The sequence below is a fragment of the Lethenteron reissneri genome, unplaced genomic scaffold (genome assembly GCF_015708825.2).
Source record: "Lethenteron reissneri isolate LAM-NWPU_2019-01 unplaced genomic scaffold, ASM1570882v1 scaffold_1845, whole genome shotgun sequence".
Lineage (NCBI taxonomy): Eukaryota > Metazoa > Chordata > Hyperoartia > Petromyzontiformes > Petromyzontidae > Lethenteron > Lethenteron reissneri.
Genome location: NW_026891603.1, coordinates 689,336 through 710,699, shown reverse-complemented (window position 1 = coordinate 710,699; position 21,364 = coordinate 689,336). Strand labels below are relative to the sequence as shown.

Here is a 21,364-nt window from a genome sequence, read left to right as displayed (position 1 = left end):
GTTGTTGTTGCGTTACGGGGCACACTGAGAGGTGGAGTTTCTTTGTTACTGCATTGACGTTAGGTTGTGTTGTTGGTTAACAGCCGGGCCGGCTGCAAGCTATGTGGGAGGGGGTGATGTAGAGGTGATACGCGCTGGGATTAGAGATCGTATGCCAGTGCGTAATGATTGGCTGTGTAGGTGGTGACGTGCGCTGACAGTGGAGGATCAGGGGTCAGCGCGGGGTCGTGGGTTACGGGTACTGATTGGCTGTGGACCGGTGACGTGCTGAGAGGGAGTGATCGGGTGGCAGCGCGGTGTGATTGGTGGAGGAGTGTTAACACGCGCTGGGGAAAACGGATCGTAGAGAGAGTGCGTCGTGATTGGTTCATTAAGGAGCGATGCTCACGTTGAAGTACGCATCAGCTCCGCCTCTCGTGAGCAGGGGCTATAAAAGGGGATGCACACAGGCGTGAGGGCAGTGTGTAACCAGCGAAGAATGAAGACGGGGATGAAGACCTAGGGCCCTGCGGTACCTAGTCCCGCTGTCCTAACGGGACCGGGACTCTGTGTAACCCAGAGGCGAGTGTAGTGTGTGTAGCCAGAGGCATAAGGTCTACACGAGCCGAATGCAGTGTGTGTAGCCAGGGACATAGGGTCTACACGAGTCGAGTGTATTGTGTAGCCAGAGGCATAGGGTCTACACGAGTGAAGGGTATCGTGTGTAGCCAGAGGCCTAGAGTTTACACGAGAGTAGTGGAGTGTGAAGTCATTGAAGGAGACTACACGTTGTATTTTGATACGTAAAGATTTAATAAAAGTGTGTTCCCGTCAAGAAGTTCCTGCCGTCAATTCCCATACTTCAACATTATTAATTACACCTAATGCCTATTTTTTGTTAATCACACTTAATTAACTACATTAACACATTTTACGTATTTTTTTATTTTCTCATTTCATTTTTACCATCCCCATCACCCCCATCACCACCATCGCCATCACCACCACCATCACCACCACCATCACCACGATCCCCGCCACCATCACCACCATCCACATCACCTACCACCACCATGACTACGACCACCACCATCACAACCACCATCGCCATTACCCCCGTCACCACCACCATCACCACCATCTCCCAAGACCTCTGGCATACCAGACGAGGCAGATAACATCTTGGTATATCGAGGTGTCTCTGTAAAGGCTGCTGAATGACTGTCCATTGAAGTTCCGTAGATTACACTCTTTGTTGAATGTTCTTATTTCGTTACATTTAATCTCAAAACACAACAACAATTAAAGGCTCACCACCACCACGTATCTATCACCTAGGTGGGTGAGTGGGAGGGCGAGTGAGTGGGTGAGTGGGTGGGTGAGCGGGTGAATGGGTGTGTGAGTGGGTGGATGGGTGAGTGAATGAGTGGGGGTGAGTGGGTAAGTGAATGAGTGGGCAGGTGAGTTTGTGAGTGAGTGGGTGGGTGAATGGGTGAGTGGTTGAGAGAGTGGGTGGATGAGTGGATAGGTGAGTGGTGAGATAATGAATGGGTGAGAGAGTGGGTGGGTGAGTGAGGTGGGTGGGTGTATGAGTGGGTGGTTGAGTGAGGTGGGTGGGTGCATGGGTGGGTATATGAGTGAGAGGGGTGGGTGAGAGGGTTGGTGAGTGGGTTGGGTGAGTTGGTGGGTAGGGTAGCGAACAGGTGAGTGGGTGAGCGAATAATGGTGTCACAGTTTGCATATCTTCATGGCCCCGTAGGCGTCTAGGACGATAAGGTTAGATTCGTGTACAGTGATGGACAAGAAGTATCCACCGGGAATTTGGCTCAGTCCACGCCGCGCCATTCACAGCCCTGCGTGAAGAACAGAGACAACATAGACTCAGCACCGCACCATAGACTCAGCACTGCCAACCATCGTCAGCACTGCCACCCAAAGAATCAACACTGCCATCCATATAGTTAACATTGCCACCCATATGCTCAACACTGCCACCCATAGACTCAGCACTTGCCACCCATAGAGTCAGCACTGCCACCCACAGAGTCAGCACTGCCACCCATAGACTTAGCACCGCCACCCATAGACTCAACACTGCCACCCATAGACTCAGCACTGCCACCCATAGAGTCAAAACTGTCACCCATAGACTCAGCACTGCCACGCAGAGATTCAACATTGCCATCCATAGATTCAACACTGCCAGCCATAGTTAGCACTTAGCACTGCCACGCATGAGACTCCACTGCCACCTATGAGACTCAACACTGCATCATAGACTCAGCACTGAGACCCATAAACTCAGCACTGCCACCCATAGACTCAGCATTGCCACCCACAGACTCAACGATGAGACCCACAGACTCAACAATGAGACCCACAGACTCAACAATGAGACCCACAGACTCACAATGAGACCCATAGACTTAACATTGCCACCCACAGAATAAAAAATGAGACCCATAGAATAAACAACACAACTCCAACCTGTAGTAGAGTCGTGCATCGATTCCGAGGAGGTAGACTCCACCCGCGGAGTCCACCTCTATTTTCTTGGCTAAAGCCGGAGGGTCTGGACCCCTCACCCACGTCGTGTTGGCGCAGTCAACGTTGGGCTTATGCCACATACGGGATGAGGAGTCGCAGGCCCAGCATTCGTTGGGCGAGCAGCCTACGGCGTAGACGCTGGCGATGATATTCAAGAGACTTTTCGAGGTCGTAATCCGGGACGGGTGCTCGCCAGGCGCGGGCGCCCTGTCACAGATGACGCTGAAATAGCCGTCCCTTTCACCGGTGGCGTAGATGTAGCCCGGGGCTCCGCCCGTGAATGACTGTACGCCAACTGCACGCATCCATTCATATATATATACATTCGTAAGAAAATTTAAGTATATATAGGGTGGTTCATGTTAAGAAAGTTTTTGCACGTACTTAAGTGTGGTAGAACATTACCACAGGAACGTAACCTGAGTGGATGAGTGAGTGTGTGAGTGAGTGGGTGGGCGAGTGGGTGGGTGGTTGAGTGGATGAGTGAGTGAGTGTGTGATTGGGTGGGTGAATGGGTGACTGAGTGGGTAAGTGACTGAGTGGGTGAGTAGGTGGGTTTGTGGGTGGGTTAGCGCGTTTGTGGGTGGGTGAGCGCTGCACCTCTTTCGCACATGGGCCGTGGTGGCGCCCCACCTCGTCGAGGTGAGGCTGGCGCTCAAAGAGCACTGCGAGTTCCTCGACTACCAGCTCGACCCAGCCAACTGCTTCGACATCGCGCGCTTCACCGACGCTCACAGCTGCCCCAAGCAATGCCTAGCGGCGTGGCGCTTCCAGCAGCAGCGCTTCGAAGAGGTCCGCTGCACCGAGGTGTTCCTCGAGCTGAGTCCAGCAGAGCTGCACGAGGTTCTGTGAAGCAACAACCTCGCATGCACCTCCAAGGGGTCGGAGTACTGGACGCTCGAGAGCTGGGTGAAGGCCGACCCCCGCGAGCGCCGGCTCTCAAGCGTTGCGTGTGGCTATGCCTGCTCATCGTCAAGTCGCATACCAACAAATGCAGGACGACCACGCAAGCAAACAGCTGCCCAGCGCCGCCACCGCCACCAACACCGCGGCAAACGCTGCTTATCGGTAGCGGGCAAAACGGAGAGCGGTCAAGCAAAGAGGGCCGGAATCGCACTAGCACGCCTTCGGGGACTGAGGGCCTCTGGCCTCTCAAACACCACAGTCTCTCACACATCACAACCTCCCACACACCACAACCTCTCAAACACCACAGTCTCTCACACCCACAGCCTCTCACACACCACAGCCTCTCACACACCACAGTCTCTCACACACCACAGCCTCTCACACACCACAACCTCTCAAACACCACAGCCTCCCACACACCACATCCTCTCACACACCACATCCTCTCACACACCACATCCTCACACCACAGCCTCTCACACACCACAACCTCTCAAACACCACAGTCTCCTCACACATCACATCCTCTCACACCACACACCTCTCACACCACAGCCTCTCACACACCACAGCCTCTCACACACCACAGCCTCTCACACACCACAGCCTCTCACACACCACAGCCTCTCAACCACCACATCCTCTCACACACCACAGCCCTCACACACCATCCTCTCACACACCTCAGCCTCTCACACACCACAGCCTCTCACACACCACAGCCTCTCACACACCACAACCTCTCAAACACCACAGCCTCTCACACACCACAGCCTCTCACACACCACAGCCTCTCACACACCACAGCCTCTCACACACCACAGCCTCTCACACACCACAGTCTCTCACACATCACATCCTCTCACACACCACAGCCTCTCACACACCACAGCAACTAACACACCACAACCTCTCACACACCACAACCTCTCACACACCGCAACCTCTCACACACCACAACCTCTCACACACCGCAACTTCTCACACACCACAGCAACTAACACACCACAACCTCTCACACACCACAACCTCTAAAAACACAACCTCTCACACACCACAGCCTCTCACACACCACAGCCTCTCACACATCGCAACCTCTCACACACCACAGCCTCTCACACACCACATCCTCTCACACACCACATCCTCTCACACACCGCAACTTCTCACACACCACAGCAACTAACACACCACAACCTCTCACACACCACAACCTCTAAAACACCACAACCTCTCACACAACACAGCCTCTCACACACAATTCTACGTTTTGTCTATGGCAGTATATAGTACGGTGTAGACTCGTGTGATGTAGGAGAATAAAGTTTAGATGGAAGCATATTATATTTTTTACGACGTAGAATTGTAATGTATTACTTACTGTTAGTAACTCAGCTTATTGTAGAGTATATTTAGTATACTGATGATACTATGTAGTTTATACTTTAGTTGTTCACGTGGTGGTTTTAGTTACTGCAGCTACATACTATTAACACTCCTTCCCTTTATTAATGCTACCCCTATCCCCTCCCTTTGATGCTGCTAATCCTGCATAATGTACGGGCATAATTAGTACTAATCACATACCTGCATTTCCCATATCCCCTCCCTTTGATGCTGCTAATCCTGCATAATGCACGGGCATAAGTAGTACTAATCACATACCTGCATTTCCCATATCCCCTCCCTTTGATGCTGCAAATCCTGCATAATGCACGGGCATAAGTAGTACTAATCACATACCTGCATTTCCCATAAATATGCTAAATTCCTGTTGATATGCAAATTCCTTTGTCAAGGCGCTCTTCCCCCTCCAACCCAGCTTAAATATACGCTGCCAAGCCTGGTGGTGTTCATTCAGACGCTGTCTTTCTGACAGACCTGTTCTTCACCTGACGACGGCTGCTTGCGTTGTGGCCGAAACGTCGTGAGAATTATCTTATTATGTTTTATTTTTATTATTTTGTTATTTCCATTCTACGTGACTTTACCGAAAGAACCAAGAAGATGAACACCACAGCCTCTCACACACCGCAACCTCTCACACACCACAGCCTCTCACACACCACAACCTCTCACACACCACAGCCTCTCAAACAACACAACCTCTCACACACCACAGCCTCTCACACACCACAGCCTCTCACACACCACAGCCTCTCACACACGCAGCCTCTCACACACCACAACCTCTCACACACCACAGCCTCTCACACACCGCAGCCTCTCACACACCACAACCTCTCACACACCGCAGCCTCTCACACACCACAACCTCTCACACACCACAACCTCTCACACACCACATCCTCTCACACACCACAACCTCTCACACACCGCAGCCTCTGACACACCACAACCTCTCACACACCGCAGCCTCTCACACACCACAACCTCTCACACACCACAACCTCTCACACACCGCAGCCTCTCACACACCACATCCTCTCACACACCGCAACCTCTCACACACCACAACCTCTCACACACCGCAGCCTCTCACACACCACATCCTCTCACACACCGCAGCCTCTCACACACCACAACCTCTCACACACCGCAGCCTCTCCAACACCACAGCCTCTCACACACCACAGCCTCTCACACACCACAACCTCTCACACACCACAGCCTCTCACACACCACAGCCTCTCACACACCACAACTTCTCACACACCGCAACCTCTCACACACCACATCCTCTCACACACCACATCCTCTCACACACCGCAACTTCTCACACACCACAGCAACTAACACACCACAACCTCTCAAACAACACAGCCTCTCACACACCACAACCTCTCACACACCACAACCTCTCACACACCACAACCTCTCACACACCGCAACTTCTCACACACCACAGTAACTAACACACCACAACCTCTCACACACCACAACCTCTCACACACCGCAACCTCTCACACACCGCAACCTCTCACACACCGCAACCTCTCACACACCGCAACTTCTCACACACCACAGCAACTAACACACCACAACCTCTCACACACCACAACCTCTAAAACAACACAACCTCTCACACACCACAGCCTCTCACACACCACATCCTCTCACACACCACATCCTCTCACACACCGCAACTTCTCACACACCACAGCAACTAACACACCACAACCTCTCACACACCACAACCTCTAAAACACCACAACCTCTCACACAACACAGCCTCTCACACACAATTCTACGTTTTGTCTATGGCAGTATATAGTACGGTGTAGACTCGTGTGATGTAGGAGAATAAAGTTTAGATGGAAGCATATTATATTTTTTACGACGTAGAATTGTAATGTATTACTTACTGTTAGTAACTCAGCTTATTGTAGAGTATATTTAGTATACTGATGATACTATGTAGTTTATACTTTAGTTGTTCACGTGGTGGTTTTAGTTACTGCAGCTACATACTATTAACACTCCTTCCCTTTATTAATGCTACCCCTATCCCCTCCCTTTGATGCTGCTAATCCTGCATAATGTACGGGCATAATTAGTACTAATCACATACCTGCATTTCCCATATCCCCTCCCTTTGATGCTGCTAATCCTGCATAATGCACGGGCATAAGTAGTACTAATCACATACCTGCATTTCCCATATCCCCTCCCTTTGATGCTGCAAATCCTGCATAATGCACGGGCATAAGTAGTACTAATCACATACCTGCATTTCCCATAAATATGCTAAATTCCTGTTGATATGCAAATTCCTTTGTCAAGGCGCTCTTCCCCCTCCAACCCAGCTTAAATATACGCTGCCAAGCCTGGTGGTGTTCATTCAGACGCTGTCTTTCTGACAGACCTGTTCTTCACCTGACGACGGCTGCTTGCGTTGTGGCCGAAACGTCGTGAGAATTATCTTATTATGTTTTATTTTTATTATTTTGTTATTTCCATTCTACGTGACTTTACCGAAAGAACCAAGAAGATGAACACCACAGCCTCTCACACACCGCAACCTCTCACACACCACAGCCTCTCACACACCACAACCTCTCACACACCACAGCCTCTCAAACAACACAACCTCTCACACACCACAGCCTCTCACACACCACAGCCTCTCACACACCACAGCCTCTCACACACGCAGCCTCTCACACACCACAACCTCTCACACACCACAGCCTCTCACACACCGCAGCCTCTCACACACCACAACCTCTCACACACTGCAGCCTCTCACACACCACAACCTCTCACACACCACAACCTCTCACACACCACATCCTCTCACACACCACAACCTCTCACACACCGCAGCCTCTGACACACCACAACCTCTCACACACCGCAGCCTCTCACACACCACAACCTCTCACACACCGCAGCCTCTCACACACCACATCCTCTCACACACCGCAACCTCTCACACACCACAACCTTTCACACACCGCAGCCTCTCCAACACCACAGCCTCTCACACACCACAACCTCTCACACACCACAGCCTCTCACACACCACAGCCTCTCACACACCACAACTTCTCACACACCGCAACCTCTCACACACCACATCCTCTCACACACCACATCCTCTCACACACCGCAACTTCTCACACACCACAGCAACTAACACACCACAACCTCTCAAACAACACAGCCTCTCACACACCACAACCTCTCACACACCACAACCTCTCACACACCACAACCTCTCACACACCGCAACTTCTCACACACCACAGCAACTAACACACCACAACCTCTCACACACCACAACCTCTCACACACCGCAACCTCTCACACACCGCAACCTCTCACACACCGCAACCTCTCACACACCGCAACTTCTCACACACCACAGCAACTAACACACCACAACCTCTCACACACCACAACCTCTAAAACAACACAACCTCTCACACACCACAGCCTCTCACACACCACATCCTCTCACACACCACATCCTCTCACACACCGCAACTTCTCACACACCACAGCAACTAACACACCACAACCTCTCACACACCACAACCTCTAAAACACCACAACCTCTCACACAACACAGCCTCTCACACACAATTCTACGTTTTGTCTATGGCAGTATATAGTACGGTGTAGACTCGTGTGATGTAGGAGAATAAAGTTTAGATGGAAGCATATTATATTTTTTACGACGTAGAATTGTAATGTATTACTTACTGTTAGTAACTCAGCTTATTGTAGAGTATATTTAGTATACTGATGATACTATGTAGTTTATACTTTAGTTGTTCACGTGGTGGTTTTAGTTACTGCAGCTACATACTATTAACACTCCTTCCCTTTATTAATGCTACCCCTATCGCCTCCCTTTGATGCTGCTAATCCTGCATAATGTACGGGCATAATTAGTACTAATCACATACCTGCATTTCCCATATCCCCTCCCTTTGATGCTGCTAATCCTGCATAATGCACGGGCATAAGTAGTACTAATCACATACCTGCATTTCCCATATCCCCTCCCTTTGATGCTGCAAATCCTGCATAATGCACGGGCATAAGTAGTACTAATCACATACCTGCATTTCCCATAAATATGCTAAATTCCTGTTGATATGCAAATTCCTTTGTCAAGGCGCTCTTCCCCCTCCAACCCAGCTTAAATATACGCTGCCAAGCCTGGTGGTGTTCATTCAGACGCTGTCTTTCTGACAGACCTGTTCTTCACCTGACGACGGCTGCTTGCGTTGTGGCCGAAACGTCGTGAGAATTATCTTATTATGTTTTATTTTTATTATTTTGTTATTTCCATTCTACGTGACTTTACCGAAAGAACCAAGAAGATGAACACCACAGCCTCTCACACACCGCAACCTCTCACACACCACAGCCTCTCACACACCACAACCTCTCACACACCACAGCCTCTCAAACAACACAACCTCTCACACACCACAGCCTCTCACACACCACAGCCTCTCACACACCACAGCCTCTCACACACGCAGCCTCTCACACACCACAACCTCTCACACACCACAGCCTCTCACACACCGCAGCCTCTCACACACCACAACCTCTCACACACCACAACCTCTCACACACCACAACCTCTCACACACCACAACCTCTCACACACCACATCCTCTCACACACCACAACCTCTCACACACCGCAGCCTCTGACACACCACAACCTCTCACACACCGCAGCCTCTCACACACCACAACCTCTCACACACCGCAGCCTCTCACACACCACATCCTCTCACACACCGCAACCTCTCACACACCACAACCTCTCACACACCGCAACCTCTCACACACCGCAACTTCTCACACACCACAGCAACTAACACACCACAACCTCTCACACACCACAACCTCTAAAACAACACAACCTCTCACACACCACAGCCTCTCACACACCACATCCTCTCACACACCACATCCTCTCACACACCGCAACTTCTCACACACCACAGCAACTAACACACCACAACCTCTCACACACCACAACCTCTAAAACACCACAACCTCTCACACAACACAGCCTCTCACACACAATTCTACGTTTTGTCTATGGCAGTATATAGTACGGTGTAGACTCGTGTGATGTAGGAGAATAAAGTTTAGATGGAAGCATATTATATTTTTTACGACGTAGAATTGTAATGTATTACTTACTGTTAGTAACTCAGCTTATTGTAGAGTATATTTAGTATACTGATGATACTATGTAGTTTATACTTTAGTTGTTCACGTGGTGGTTTTAGTTACTGCAGCTACATACTATTAACACTCCTTCCCTTTATTAATGCTACCCCTATCCCCTCCCTTTGATGCTGCTAATCCTGCATAATGTACGGGCATAATTAGTACTAATCACATACCTGCATTTCCCATATCCCCTCCCTTTGATGCTGCTAATCCTGCATAATGCACGGGCATAAGTAGTACTAATCACATACCTGCATTTCCCATATCCCCTCCCTTTGATGCTGCAAATCCTGCATAATGCACGGGCATAAGTAGTACTAATCACATACCTGCATTTCCCATAAATATGCTAAATTCCTGTTGATATGCAAATTCCTTTGTCAAGGCGCTCTTCCCCCTCCAACCCAGCTTAAATATACGCTGCCAAGCCTGGTGGTGTTCATTCAGACGCTGTCTTTCTGACAGACCTGTTCTTCACCTGACGACGGCTGCTTGCGTTGTGGCCGAAACGTCGTGAGAATTATCTTATTATGTTTTATTTTTATTATTTTGTTATTTCCATTCTACGTGACTTTACCGAAAGAACCAAGAAGATGAACACCACAGCCTCTCACACACCGCAACCTCTCACACACCACAGCCTCTCACACACCACAACCTCTCACACACCACAGCCTCTCAAACAACACAACCTCTCACACACCACAGCCTCTCACACACCACAGCCTCTCACACACCACAGCCTCTCACACACGCAGCCTCTCACACACCACAACCTCTCACACACCACAGCCTCTCACACACCGCAGCCTCTCACACACCACAACCTCTCACACACTGCAGCCTCTCACACACCACAACCTCTCACACACCACAACCTCTCACACACCACATCCTCTCACACACCACAACCTCTCACACACCGCAGCCTCTGACACACCACAACCTCTCACACACCGCAGCCTCTCACACACCACAACCTCTCACACACCGCAGCCTCTCACACACCACATCCTCTCACACACCGCAACCTCTCACACACCACAACCTTTCACACACCGCAGCCTCTCCAACACCACAGCCTCTCACACACCACAACCTCTCACACACCACAGCCTCTCACACACCACAGCCTCTCACACACCACAACTTCTCACACACCGCAACCTCTCACACACCACATCCTCTCACACACCACATCCTCTCACACACCGCAACTTCTCACACACCACAGCAACTAACACACCACAACCTCTCAAACAACACAGCCTCTCACACACCACAACCTCTCACACACCACAACCTCTCACACACCACAACCTCTCACACACCGCAACTTCTCACACACCACAGCAACTAACACACCACAACCTCTCACACACCACAACCTCTCACACACCGCAACCTCTCACACACCGCAACCTCTCACACACCGCAACCTCTCACACACCGCAACTTCTCACACACCACAGCAACTAACACACCACAACCTCTCACACACCACAACCTCTAAAACAACACAACCTCTCACACACCACAGCCTCTCACACACCACATCCTCTCACACACCACATCCTCTCACACACCGCAACTTCTCACACACCACAGCAACTAACACACCACAACCTCTCACACACCACAACCTCTAAAACACCACAACCTCTCACACAACACAGCCTCTCACACACAATTCTACGTTTTGTCTATGGCAGTATATAGTACGGTGTAGACTCGTGTGATGTAGGAGAATAAAGTTTAGATGGAAGCATATTATATTTTTTACGACGTAGAATTGTAATGTATTACTTACTGTTAGTAACTCAGCTTATTGTAGAGTATATTTAGTATACTGATGATACTATGTAGTTTATACTTTAGTTGTTCACGTGGTGGTTTTAGTTACTGCAGCTACATACTATTAACACTCCTTCCCTTTATTAATGCTACCCCTATCGCCTCCCTTTGATGCTGCTAATCCTGCATAATGTACGGGCATAATTAGTACTAATCACATACCTGCATTTCCCATATCCCCTCCCTTTGATGCTGCTAATCCTGCATAATGCACGGGCATAAGTAGTACTAATCACATACCTGCATTTCCCATATCCCCTCCCTTTGATGCTGCAAATCCTGCATAATGCACGGGCATAAGTAGTACTAATCACATACCTGCATTTCCCATAAATATGCTAAATTCCTGTTGATATGCAAATTCCTTTGTCAAGGCGCTCTTCCCCCTCCAACCCAGCTTAAATATACGCTGCCAAGCCTGGTGGTGTTCATTCAGACGCTGTCTTTCTGACAGACCTGTTCTTCACCTGACGACGGCTGCTTGCGTTGTGGCCGAAACGTCGTGAGAATTATCTTATTATGTTTTATTTTTATTATTTTGTTATTTCCATTCTACGTGACTTTACCGAAAGAACCAAGAAGATGAACACCACAGCCTCTCACACACCGCAACCTCTCACACACCACAGCCTCTCACACACCACAACCTCTCACACACCACAGCCTCTCAAACAACACAACCTCTCACACACCACAGCCTCTCACACACCACAGCCTCTCACACACCACAGCCTCTCACACACGCAGCCTCTCACACACCACAACCTCTCACACACCACAGCCTCTCACACACCGCAGCCTCTCACACACCACAACCTCTCACACACTGCAGCCTCTCACACACCACAACCTCTCACACACCACAACCTCTCACACACCACATCCTCTCACACACCACAACCTCTCACACACCGCAGCCTCTGACACACCACAACCTCTCACACACCGCAGCCTCTCACACACCACAACCTCTCACACACCGCAGCCTCTCACACACCACATCCTCTCACACACCGCAACCTCTCACACACCACAACCTTTCACACACCGCAGCCTCTCCAACACCACAGCCTCTCACACACCACATCCTCTCACACACCGCAGCCTCTCACACACCACAACCTCTCACACACCGCAGCCTCTCCAACACCACAGCCTCTCACACACCACAGCCTCTCACACACCACAACCTCTCACACACCACAGCCTCTCACACACCACAGCCTCTCACACACCACAACTTCTCACACATCGCAGCCTCTCACACACCGCAGCCTCTCACACACCACAACTTCTCACACATCGCAACCTCTCACACACCACAGCCTCTCACACACCGCAGCCTCTCACACACCACAACTTCTCACACACCGCAACCTCTCACACACCACAGCCTCTCACACACCACAACTTCTCACACATCGCAACCTCTCACACACCACAGCCTCTCACACACCGCAGCCTCTCACACACCACAACTTCTCACACACCGCAACCTCTCACACACCACAGCCTCTCACACACCACAACTTCTCACACATCGCAACCTCTCACACACCACAGCCTCTCACACACCGCAGCAACTAACACCCCGCAGCCTCTCACACACCGCAGCCTCTCACACACCGCAGCCTCTCACACACCGCAGCCTCTCACACACCGCAGCCTCTCACACACCGCAGCCTCTCACACACCGCAGCCTCTCACACACCGCAACCTCTAAAACAACACAACCTCTCACACACCACAGCAACTAACACACCACAACCTCTCACACACCACAACCTCTCACACACCACAACCTCTCACACACCGCAGCCTCTCACACACCGCAGCCTCTCACACACGCAGTCTCTCATACACCGCAACCTCTCACACACCGCAGCCTCTCACACACGCAGCCTCTCACACACCGCAACCTCTCACACACCACAACCTCTCACACACCGCAGCCTCTCACACACCGCAGCCTCTCACACACCTCAGCTTCTCACACACCACAGCCTATCACACACCACAGCCTCTCACACACCACAGCCTCTCACACACGCAGCCTCTCACACACGCAGCCTCTCACACACCACAGCCTCTCACACACCACAACCTCTCACACACCGCAGCCTCTCACACACCGCAACCTCTCACACACCTCAGCCTCTCACACACCACAGCCTCTCACACACCACGACCTCTCACACACCTCAGCCTCTCAAACACCACAGCCTCTCACACACCACAGCCTCTCACACACCACAACCTCTCACACACCACAACCTCTCACACACCGCAGCCTCTCACACATCGCAGCCTCTCACACACCACAACCTCTCACACACGACAGCCTCTCAAACACCACAACCTCTCACACACCGCAGCCTCTCACACACCACAGCCTCTCAAACACCACAACCTCTCACACACCGCAACCTCTCACACACCGCAGCCTCTCACACACCACAGCCTCTCACACACCACAGCCTCTCAAACACCACAACCTCTCACACACCGCAACCTCTCACACACCACAGCCTCTCACACACCGCAGCCTCTCACACACCGCAGCCTCTCACACACCACAGCCTCTCACACACCACAACCTCTCACACACCACAGCCTCTCACACACCACAGCCTCTCACACACCACAACCTCTCACACACCACAACCTCTCACACACCGCAGCCTCTCACACACCACAGCCTCTCACACACCACAACCTCTCACACACCACAACCTCTCACACACCACAGCCTCTCACACACCACAGCCTCTCACACACCACAACCTCTCACACACCACAACCTCTCACACACCGCAACCTCTCACACACCGCAACTTCTCACACACCACAACTTCTCACACACCACAACTTCTCACACACCACAACCTCTCACACACCACAACCTCTCACACACCGCAACCTCTCACACACCACAACCTCTCACACACCGCAACCTCTCACACACCACAGCCTCTCACACACCACAACCTCTCACACACCACAACCTCTCACACACCGCAACCTCTCACACACCACAACTTCTCACACACCACAACTTCTCACACACCACAACCTCTCACACACCACAACCTCTCAAACACCACAACTTATCAAACACCACAATTTCTCACACACCACAGCCTCTCCAACACCACAGCCTCTGACACACAGCCTCTCACACACCACAGCCTCTCCAAAACCACAGCCTCACACACCACAACCTCTGACACACCACAACCTCTCACACACCTCAGCCTCTCACACACCACAGCCTCTGACACACCGCAACCTCTCACACACCACAGCCTCTCCAACACCACAGCCTCTGACACACAGCCTCTCACACACCACAGCCTCTCCAACACCACAGCCTCACACACCACAACCTCTCACACTCCACAACCTCTCACACACCACAGCCTCTCACACACCACAGCCTCTCACACACCGCAACCTCTCACACACCACAACCTCTCACACACCACAACCTCTGACACACCACAGCCTCTCACACACCACAGCCTCTGACACACCACAGCCTCTCACACACCGCAACCTCTCACACACCACAGCCTCTGACACACCACAACCTCTCACACACCACAACCTCTGACACACCACAACCTCTCACACACCACAGCCTCTCACACACCACAGCCTCTCACACACCGCAACCTATCACACACCACAACCTCTCACACACCACAACCTCTCACACACCACAACCTCTCACACACCACAACCTCTCATACACCACAGCCTCACACACACCACAACCTCTCACACACCACAACCTCTCACACACCACATCCTCTCACACACCTCAGCCTCTCACACACCGCAACCTCTCACACACCACAACCTCTCACACACCACAGCCTCTGACACACCACAGCCTCTGACACACCACAACCTCTCAAACACCACAACTTATCAAACACCACAATTTCTCACACACCACAGCCTCTCCAACACCACAGCCTCTGACACACAGCCTCTCACACACCACAGCCTCTCCAACACCACAGCCTCACACACCACAACCTCTGACACACCACAACCTCTCACACACCTCAGCCTCTCACACACCACAGCCTCTGACACACCGCAACCTCTCACACACCACAGCCTCACACACACCACAACCTCTCACACACCACAGCCTCTCACACACCACAGCCTCTCACACACCACATCCTCTCACACACCTCAGCCTCTCACACACCGCAACCTCTCACACACCACAACCTCTCACACACCTCAGCCTCTCACACACCACAGCCTCTGACACACCACAGCCTCTCACACACCACAGCCTCTCACACACCACAGCCTCTCACACACCACAGCCTCTCACACACCACATCCTCTCACACACCTCAGCCTCTCACACACCGCAACCTCTCAAACAACACAACCTCTCACACACCTCAGCCTCTCACACACCACAGCCTCTCACACACCACAGCCTCTCACACACGCAGACTCTCACACACCACAGCCTCTCACACACCACAGCCTCTCACACACCACAGCCTCTCACACACCGCAACCTCTCACACACCTCAGCCTCTCACACACCACAGCCTCTCAAACAACACAACCTCTCAAACAACACAACCTCTCACACACCTCAGCCTCTCACACACCACAGCCTCTCACACACCACAGCCTCTCACACACCACAGCCTCTCACACACCACAGCCTCTCACACACGCAGACTCTCACACACGCAGCCTCTCACACACGCAGCCTCTCACACACCACGACCTCTCACACACCTCAGCCTCTCAAACACCACACCCTCTGACACACCACAGCCTCTGACACACCGCAACCTCTCAAACACCGCATCCTCTCACACACCGCAGCCTCTCACACACCACAGCCTCTCACACACCACAGCCTCTCACACACCACAGCCTCTCACACACCACAGCCTCTCACACACCACAGCCTTTCACACACCGCAGCCTCTCACACACCGCAGCCTCTCACACACCGCAACCTCTCACACACCGCAACCTCTCACACACCACAACCTCTAACACACCACATCCTCTTCTTGGTTTTTTCGGTAAAGTCACGTAGAAGGGAAGTAATAAAACAATAAAAATAAAACATAACAAAATAATTCTCACGACGTTTCGGCTACAACGCAAGCAGCCGTCTTCAGGTGAAGAATGAGACACTGCCAAGCTAGGAGCTTATATATAAGCTGAGTTGGAGGTGGAAGAAGAGCGCCTTAACAAAATAATGTGCATATCAAGAGGAATTTAGCATATTCATGGAAAATGCGTAGGAGGTGGGCGGGGGGGTTTCAAAGTCATATTATGCCCATGCATTATGCAGGATCAGCAGCACCAAAGGGAGGGGGTAGCATTAACAAAGGGAGGGCATGTTAATAGTATGTAGAAGCAATGAAACATGTGAATGGGAGAACGTTGGCAGGAGACCCGCAGCGGAGCAAATAATGCATCATCGAGCGCGTCATGCACGCGATCGGTGTCTCGGTCGGCCAGGACAACGCCGTGCGCTGCCAGAAGAGTGCTGCAGAGCACGACCCGGCAACTGCTCGCATCGCCGCATGCGCGTCGTGCAACGAGATTCAGCTCGGCGCCCACAATTCGATTGTCGACGCCGGGCCGGTCGACCAGCTGGGTGCTGCGTTCCGCCTCACCGACCAGCAAGTCGCCGCGCTAGGCGATATTCCCGCAGAGTTGGTCGTGCAGCACCTGTCGGTCCTGCGCTCGGGTGACTACTACTACCACTTGAACCCGGACCTCGTGCCTGACGTCAACAACGTCGTACTGTGCACTATGTGCAGCAAGGACCCGACCAGCCACAAGTACAGCCTGGCCACGACTACGGCCGGCACGGTGCACTGCCCAAGCTGAACGGCACCACGCTCAACGCCGTCCTGCCGGCACGCGCCTTCAACATTGAAATCTTGGTGCGCTCCAACCATTCTACGGCGCATGCCATCGTGTTCCCATCTGACGGCCCGGTTGAGGTCGCAAGCAGCTGCCGATCATATCCGACAAGCACCTCCCGCAGTTAACCTTCCTCGGGCCGCGCGACACGTGGTGCAAGGCGCATAACCGGTTCCGCGCCCTCTACTAGTTGGACGTTGTCGGCGCGTACGCCTGGCTTGACGCCTGGACCGGCCTGCGTCATCCGCAATTCGCCGGCGTCGAGATTAACCGATCGCCTGAGATGCGCCAGTGCATGGGCGCCGAGAGCGGTCGCATCGAGGACACCGCCATCGTCAACGACGACCACGACATCGCCAACATGCACGCGTATGCAGCCGAAGACAATGACGCCGAGTCGCCGCTTGACAGCCGTTTAAGTGCCTCGCCCGAACTGGTGTATGCCGCTGTCCTGCCCAAGCCGTCGCTGATCGACGGTAGCTTCGACGAGTTCGCCGTGCAGGCACTGGTCGACATCATCCAGCCGGCTGCCAGCTGTACCGACGGCGATGGCGGCAAGAGCACCGAGTTGCGCCCGCCGCCGGTCGTCATGTCGCGCGCTGAAGACCCGATCAGCGAGTGGGACCACAATGACGCCATCCTGGCCTCGGCCTTTGCGCAGCTGTTCATGCTTGGCAAGGGCGTCCCGACGGGATCCATTCCCAAGACGCAGCTGCGCCACTGCTTCCTCTTCTACAACAGATGCTTCGAGGATCCGCTCTTCATCGCCACCACCTTCAACCAGCTGCAGCGGCATGCCTGTGTCCGTTCGACAGCGCAGATCAGCGCCAAGCGCGACAAGCAGCTGGAGAAGCTGGGCGAGCTCACCAACTCGTCCGTCTTCTGGGAGCGTCTAGTGTGGGTCCGCGACAATCCACTGTTGGACGAGGCCAAGAAGCTCAATGTGACCGTCTGCCGGATCCTGTCCATGGTCGGGGTGACCGTCCTGTTCAGCCTGTTTGAGCGCGTTGTGACGAGCCCCAAGATGACGGCGATGCGACTCAGATACGGGATTGGCGGCTACTTCTTGACAGGGGCGCGCCCGAATTCGAGGACAACGCCGTACCGCGCCACACCCTGATAAATCGCTGGAACGATCCTGACTGCATCGTGTCGCGCGCCGGGTTTACACGCGCCAATCTGCCGCCCGAGATCCGCGACAATGCCTCTGCTCGGATCCAGCTGACGCGTTCGCGCCAGGCGCTGGCGGCCATCTCGTATGGCAGCAAGCTGCGGACGCTGCTCAACGACGTCTTGCACTGCCTGCAAGCCTCGCAGACGCGCGTATCACGCAACTATACGATGCGGGAGCGCGGCGCCTACCTGAAGCTCGCAGCTATCAATGGCAACACCGAGCCGCAGATGGGCGGCCGCTTGCACTGGCACATGACGGCGTACGCGTCGGCGCTGTCGTGGCTGCGCCCGTTGACGTGCGGCGGGCCGTCGGCTGCATCCTTGACAGCGTTTCCTGCACGCACCTGGCGCCTGATGTGGGCGATTGGTACAAGGACATACTCGCGCTTGACATGGACGTGGCACGGCCGCGCGCTATCGAATTGGCCGTGCCCGACGCAGCCAGCGAATACGATGAGTTTGTCGCCATCGCGCAGCGCAAGGCGCCGCTGGTGGGCCACCACGAGCACGGCTTCACGTGCGAGAAGCCGCCGAAGGGCCTGGTCAAATGCAGACTCAGCATGGGGAGTCGGCCACAATCTTCCTCGCTCGCCTCAGGGTCCTCGAGGTGTACAGGTCCTTGAGGTTTGGCAGATTGCAGCCAATCACCTTCTCAGCAGTGCGGATGATACGCTGCAGTCTGCTCTTGTCCTTTGCAGTGGTAGCAGCGTACCAGATGGTGATGGAGAAGGTGAGGATGGACTCAATGATGGTTGTGTAGAAGTGCACCATCATTGTCTTTGGCAGGTCGAATTTCTTCAGCTGCCGTAGGAAGTACATCCTCTGTTGTGCTCTCTTTATGAGGGAGCTGATGTTCAGTTCCCACTTGAGGTCTCGTGCGACCTCTCCGACCTCACCGACGACCAGCGTGCCATCTTGTCCACGCTGGTCGACAGCGGCGAACAGCAGTTGCCCATGATGCACGGCGGTGGCGGGTGCGGCAAAAGCTACATCATCGTCAAGACGGTGGATGTGATCAAGGAGTGCGGCAGCATAACAGTGTGCTGCTGCTACACTAGCATTGGGGCGGCGCCACTGCCCGGCGGACAGACGTTCGCCCGGATGTGGTTGTCGTGGGTCAAGGACCTCAACGCTGGCGACCTGGTCGTCAAGATGTTCAACTCGCTCGGCGGTAAACGCCTGTGCCTTGTCGTCATTGACGAGGTGTCAATGCTGCCATTCGGCTTCCTCGTGCTGCTCGACGGGCGTCTGCGCGCCAAGTTCGACCCTCTGAAGCCGTTCGGTGGCGACTTCCTCCAGCTGCCAACGACTGTCAACAAGCAGGACCTGTACTGCATGTTGTACTCGACGCACGCCGAGACGTCCGACGGGGCGAAGGCGAAAGCCCTGTTCCAGCATTTCCGCGTCCTGCACATGGACACGCAGATGCGCGCCGCCGAAGATTCCGACCACTGTCTTCGCCTACAGGCATTTCCAGGCACTGTCGGCGCGCTACCCGACTGGCATGTCGTGGTCGGCGGACGACTTCGACTGCCTGGCGCCGGGGCGCTGGTTGAACAGCCAGATCGTCACCTTCTTCATGCAGATGTACGTCTCGCGGTGCCCGGACGACATCTTCCTGTTCAACACGTTCCTGTACACCAGCTACCTGGCGGGAAAGATGCCCGTGCAGCGCGCGTATGTCGCCGCGCTGCAGCGCCATCTCTGGATCATTCCAATCCATGAGGCGGCGCATTGGATACTCCTGCTGATTGCCAACACGGCCAGCCCGGCTGGTACGACTGTGTTTGTTCTCGACTCGCTGGCGCGAAGCAACGGCAGGTCGGGCAACGCACGATCGCTCGAGGCGTTCGGCGCCGATCTCGTTCACAGGGTCCTGCCGCCTGACGCGCCTGTCGCAGCGCCGCTGCATGTCATTCTGGCGGTTGTGCCGCGGCAGCCAAACACAGACGACTGCGGCGTGCACGTCATCATTAATGTCATTCACGCCGTGCAATCGTACGACCGCTTCGTCGCACACGATGGCCACAGCGACGGAGTCCTGAACTGCCTCGAGTGGTACGACCTGGATGCGATACCTGTCTTCCGCCACCGCCTGCTGGCAGAATTGCACTCTTTTCAGGCGGGGGAGAGGCTGCTTTAGGTGGTACATGCACATCCAGGTAGAGTAAGTATTGTATGACAACTTGTTCAACAACCCGCCGATGGGTATTGTACTCTTTTTTTTGAGGAACAGCTTTTTTTTCTCTCCACCATCCCAGGTCCCCACTCGGTCCCCACCCTTCACGCCGGCTTGT

The 21,364-nt window shown here is 53.1% G+C and overlaps 1 protein-coding gene across 1 annotated transcript in view; it reads right to left on the bottom strand.

The window, feature by feature from the left end:
- Positions 1–2,466: 2,466 nt before the first annotated feature.
- LOC133339344 (uncharacterized) overlaps positions 2,467–21,364 on the bottom strand; it is a gene marked incomplete at its 3' end in the record, with an annotated part of 44,195 nt that continues 25,297 nt past the window's right edge. Inside the window, exon 3 of the mRNA XM_061547471.1 lies at positions 2,467–2,821. Within this exon, the coding sequence (XP_061403455.1) occupies positions 2,467–2,821 (355 nt within the window). The remainder of the gene's footprint in view (positions 2,822–21,364) is intronic.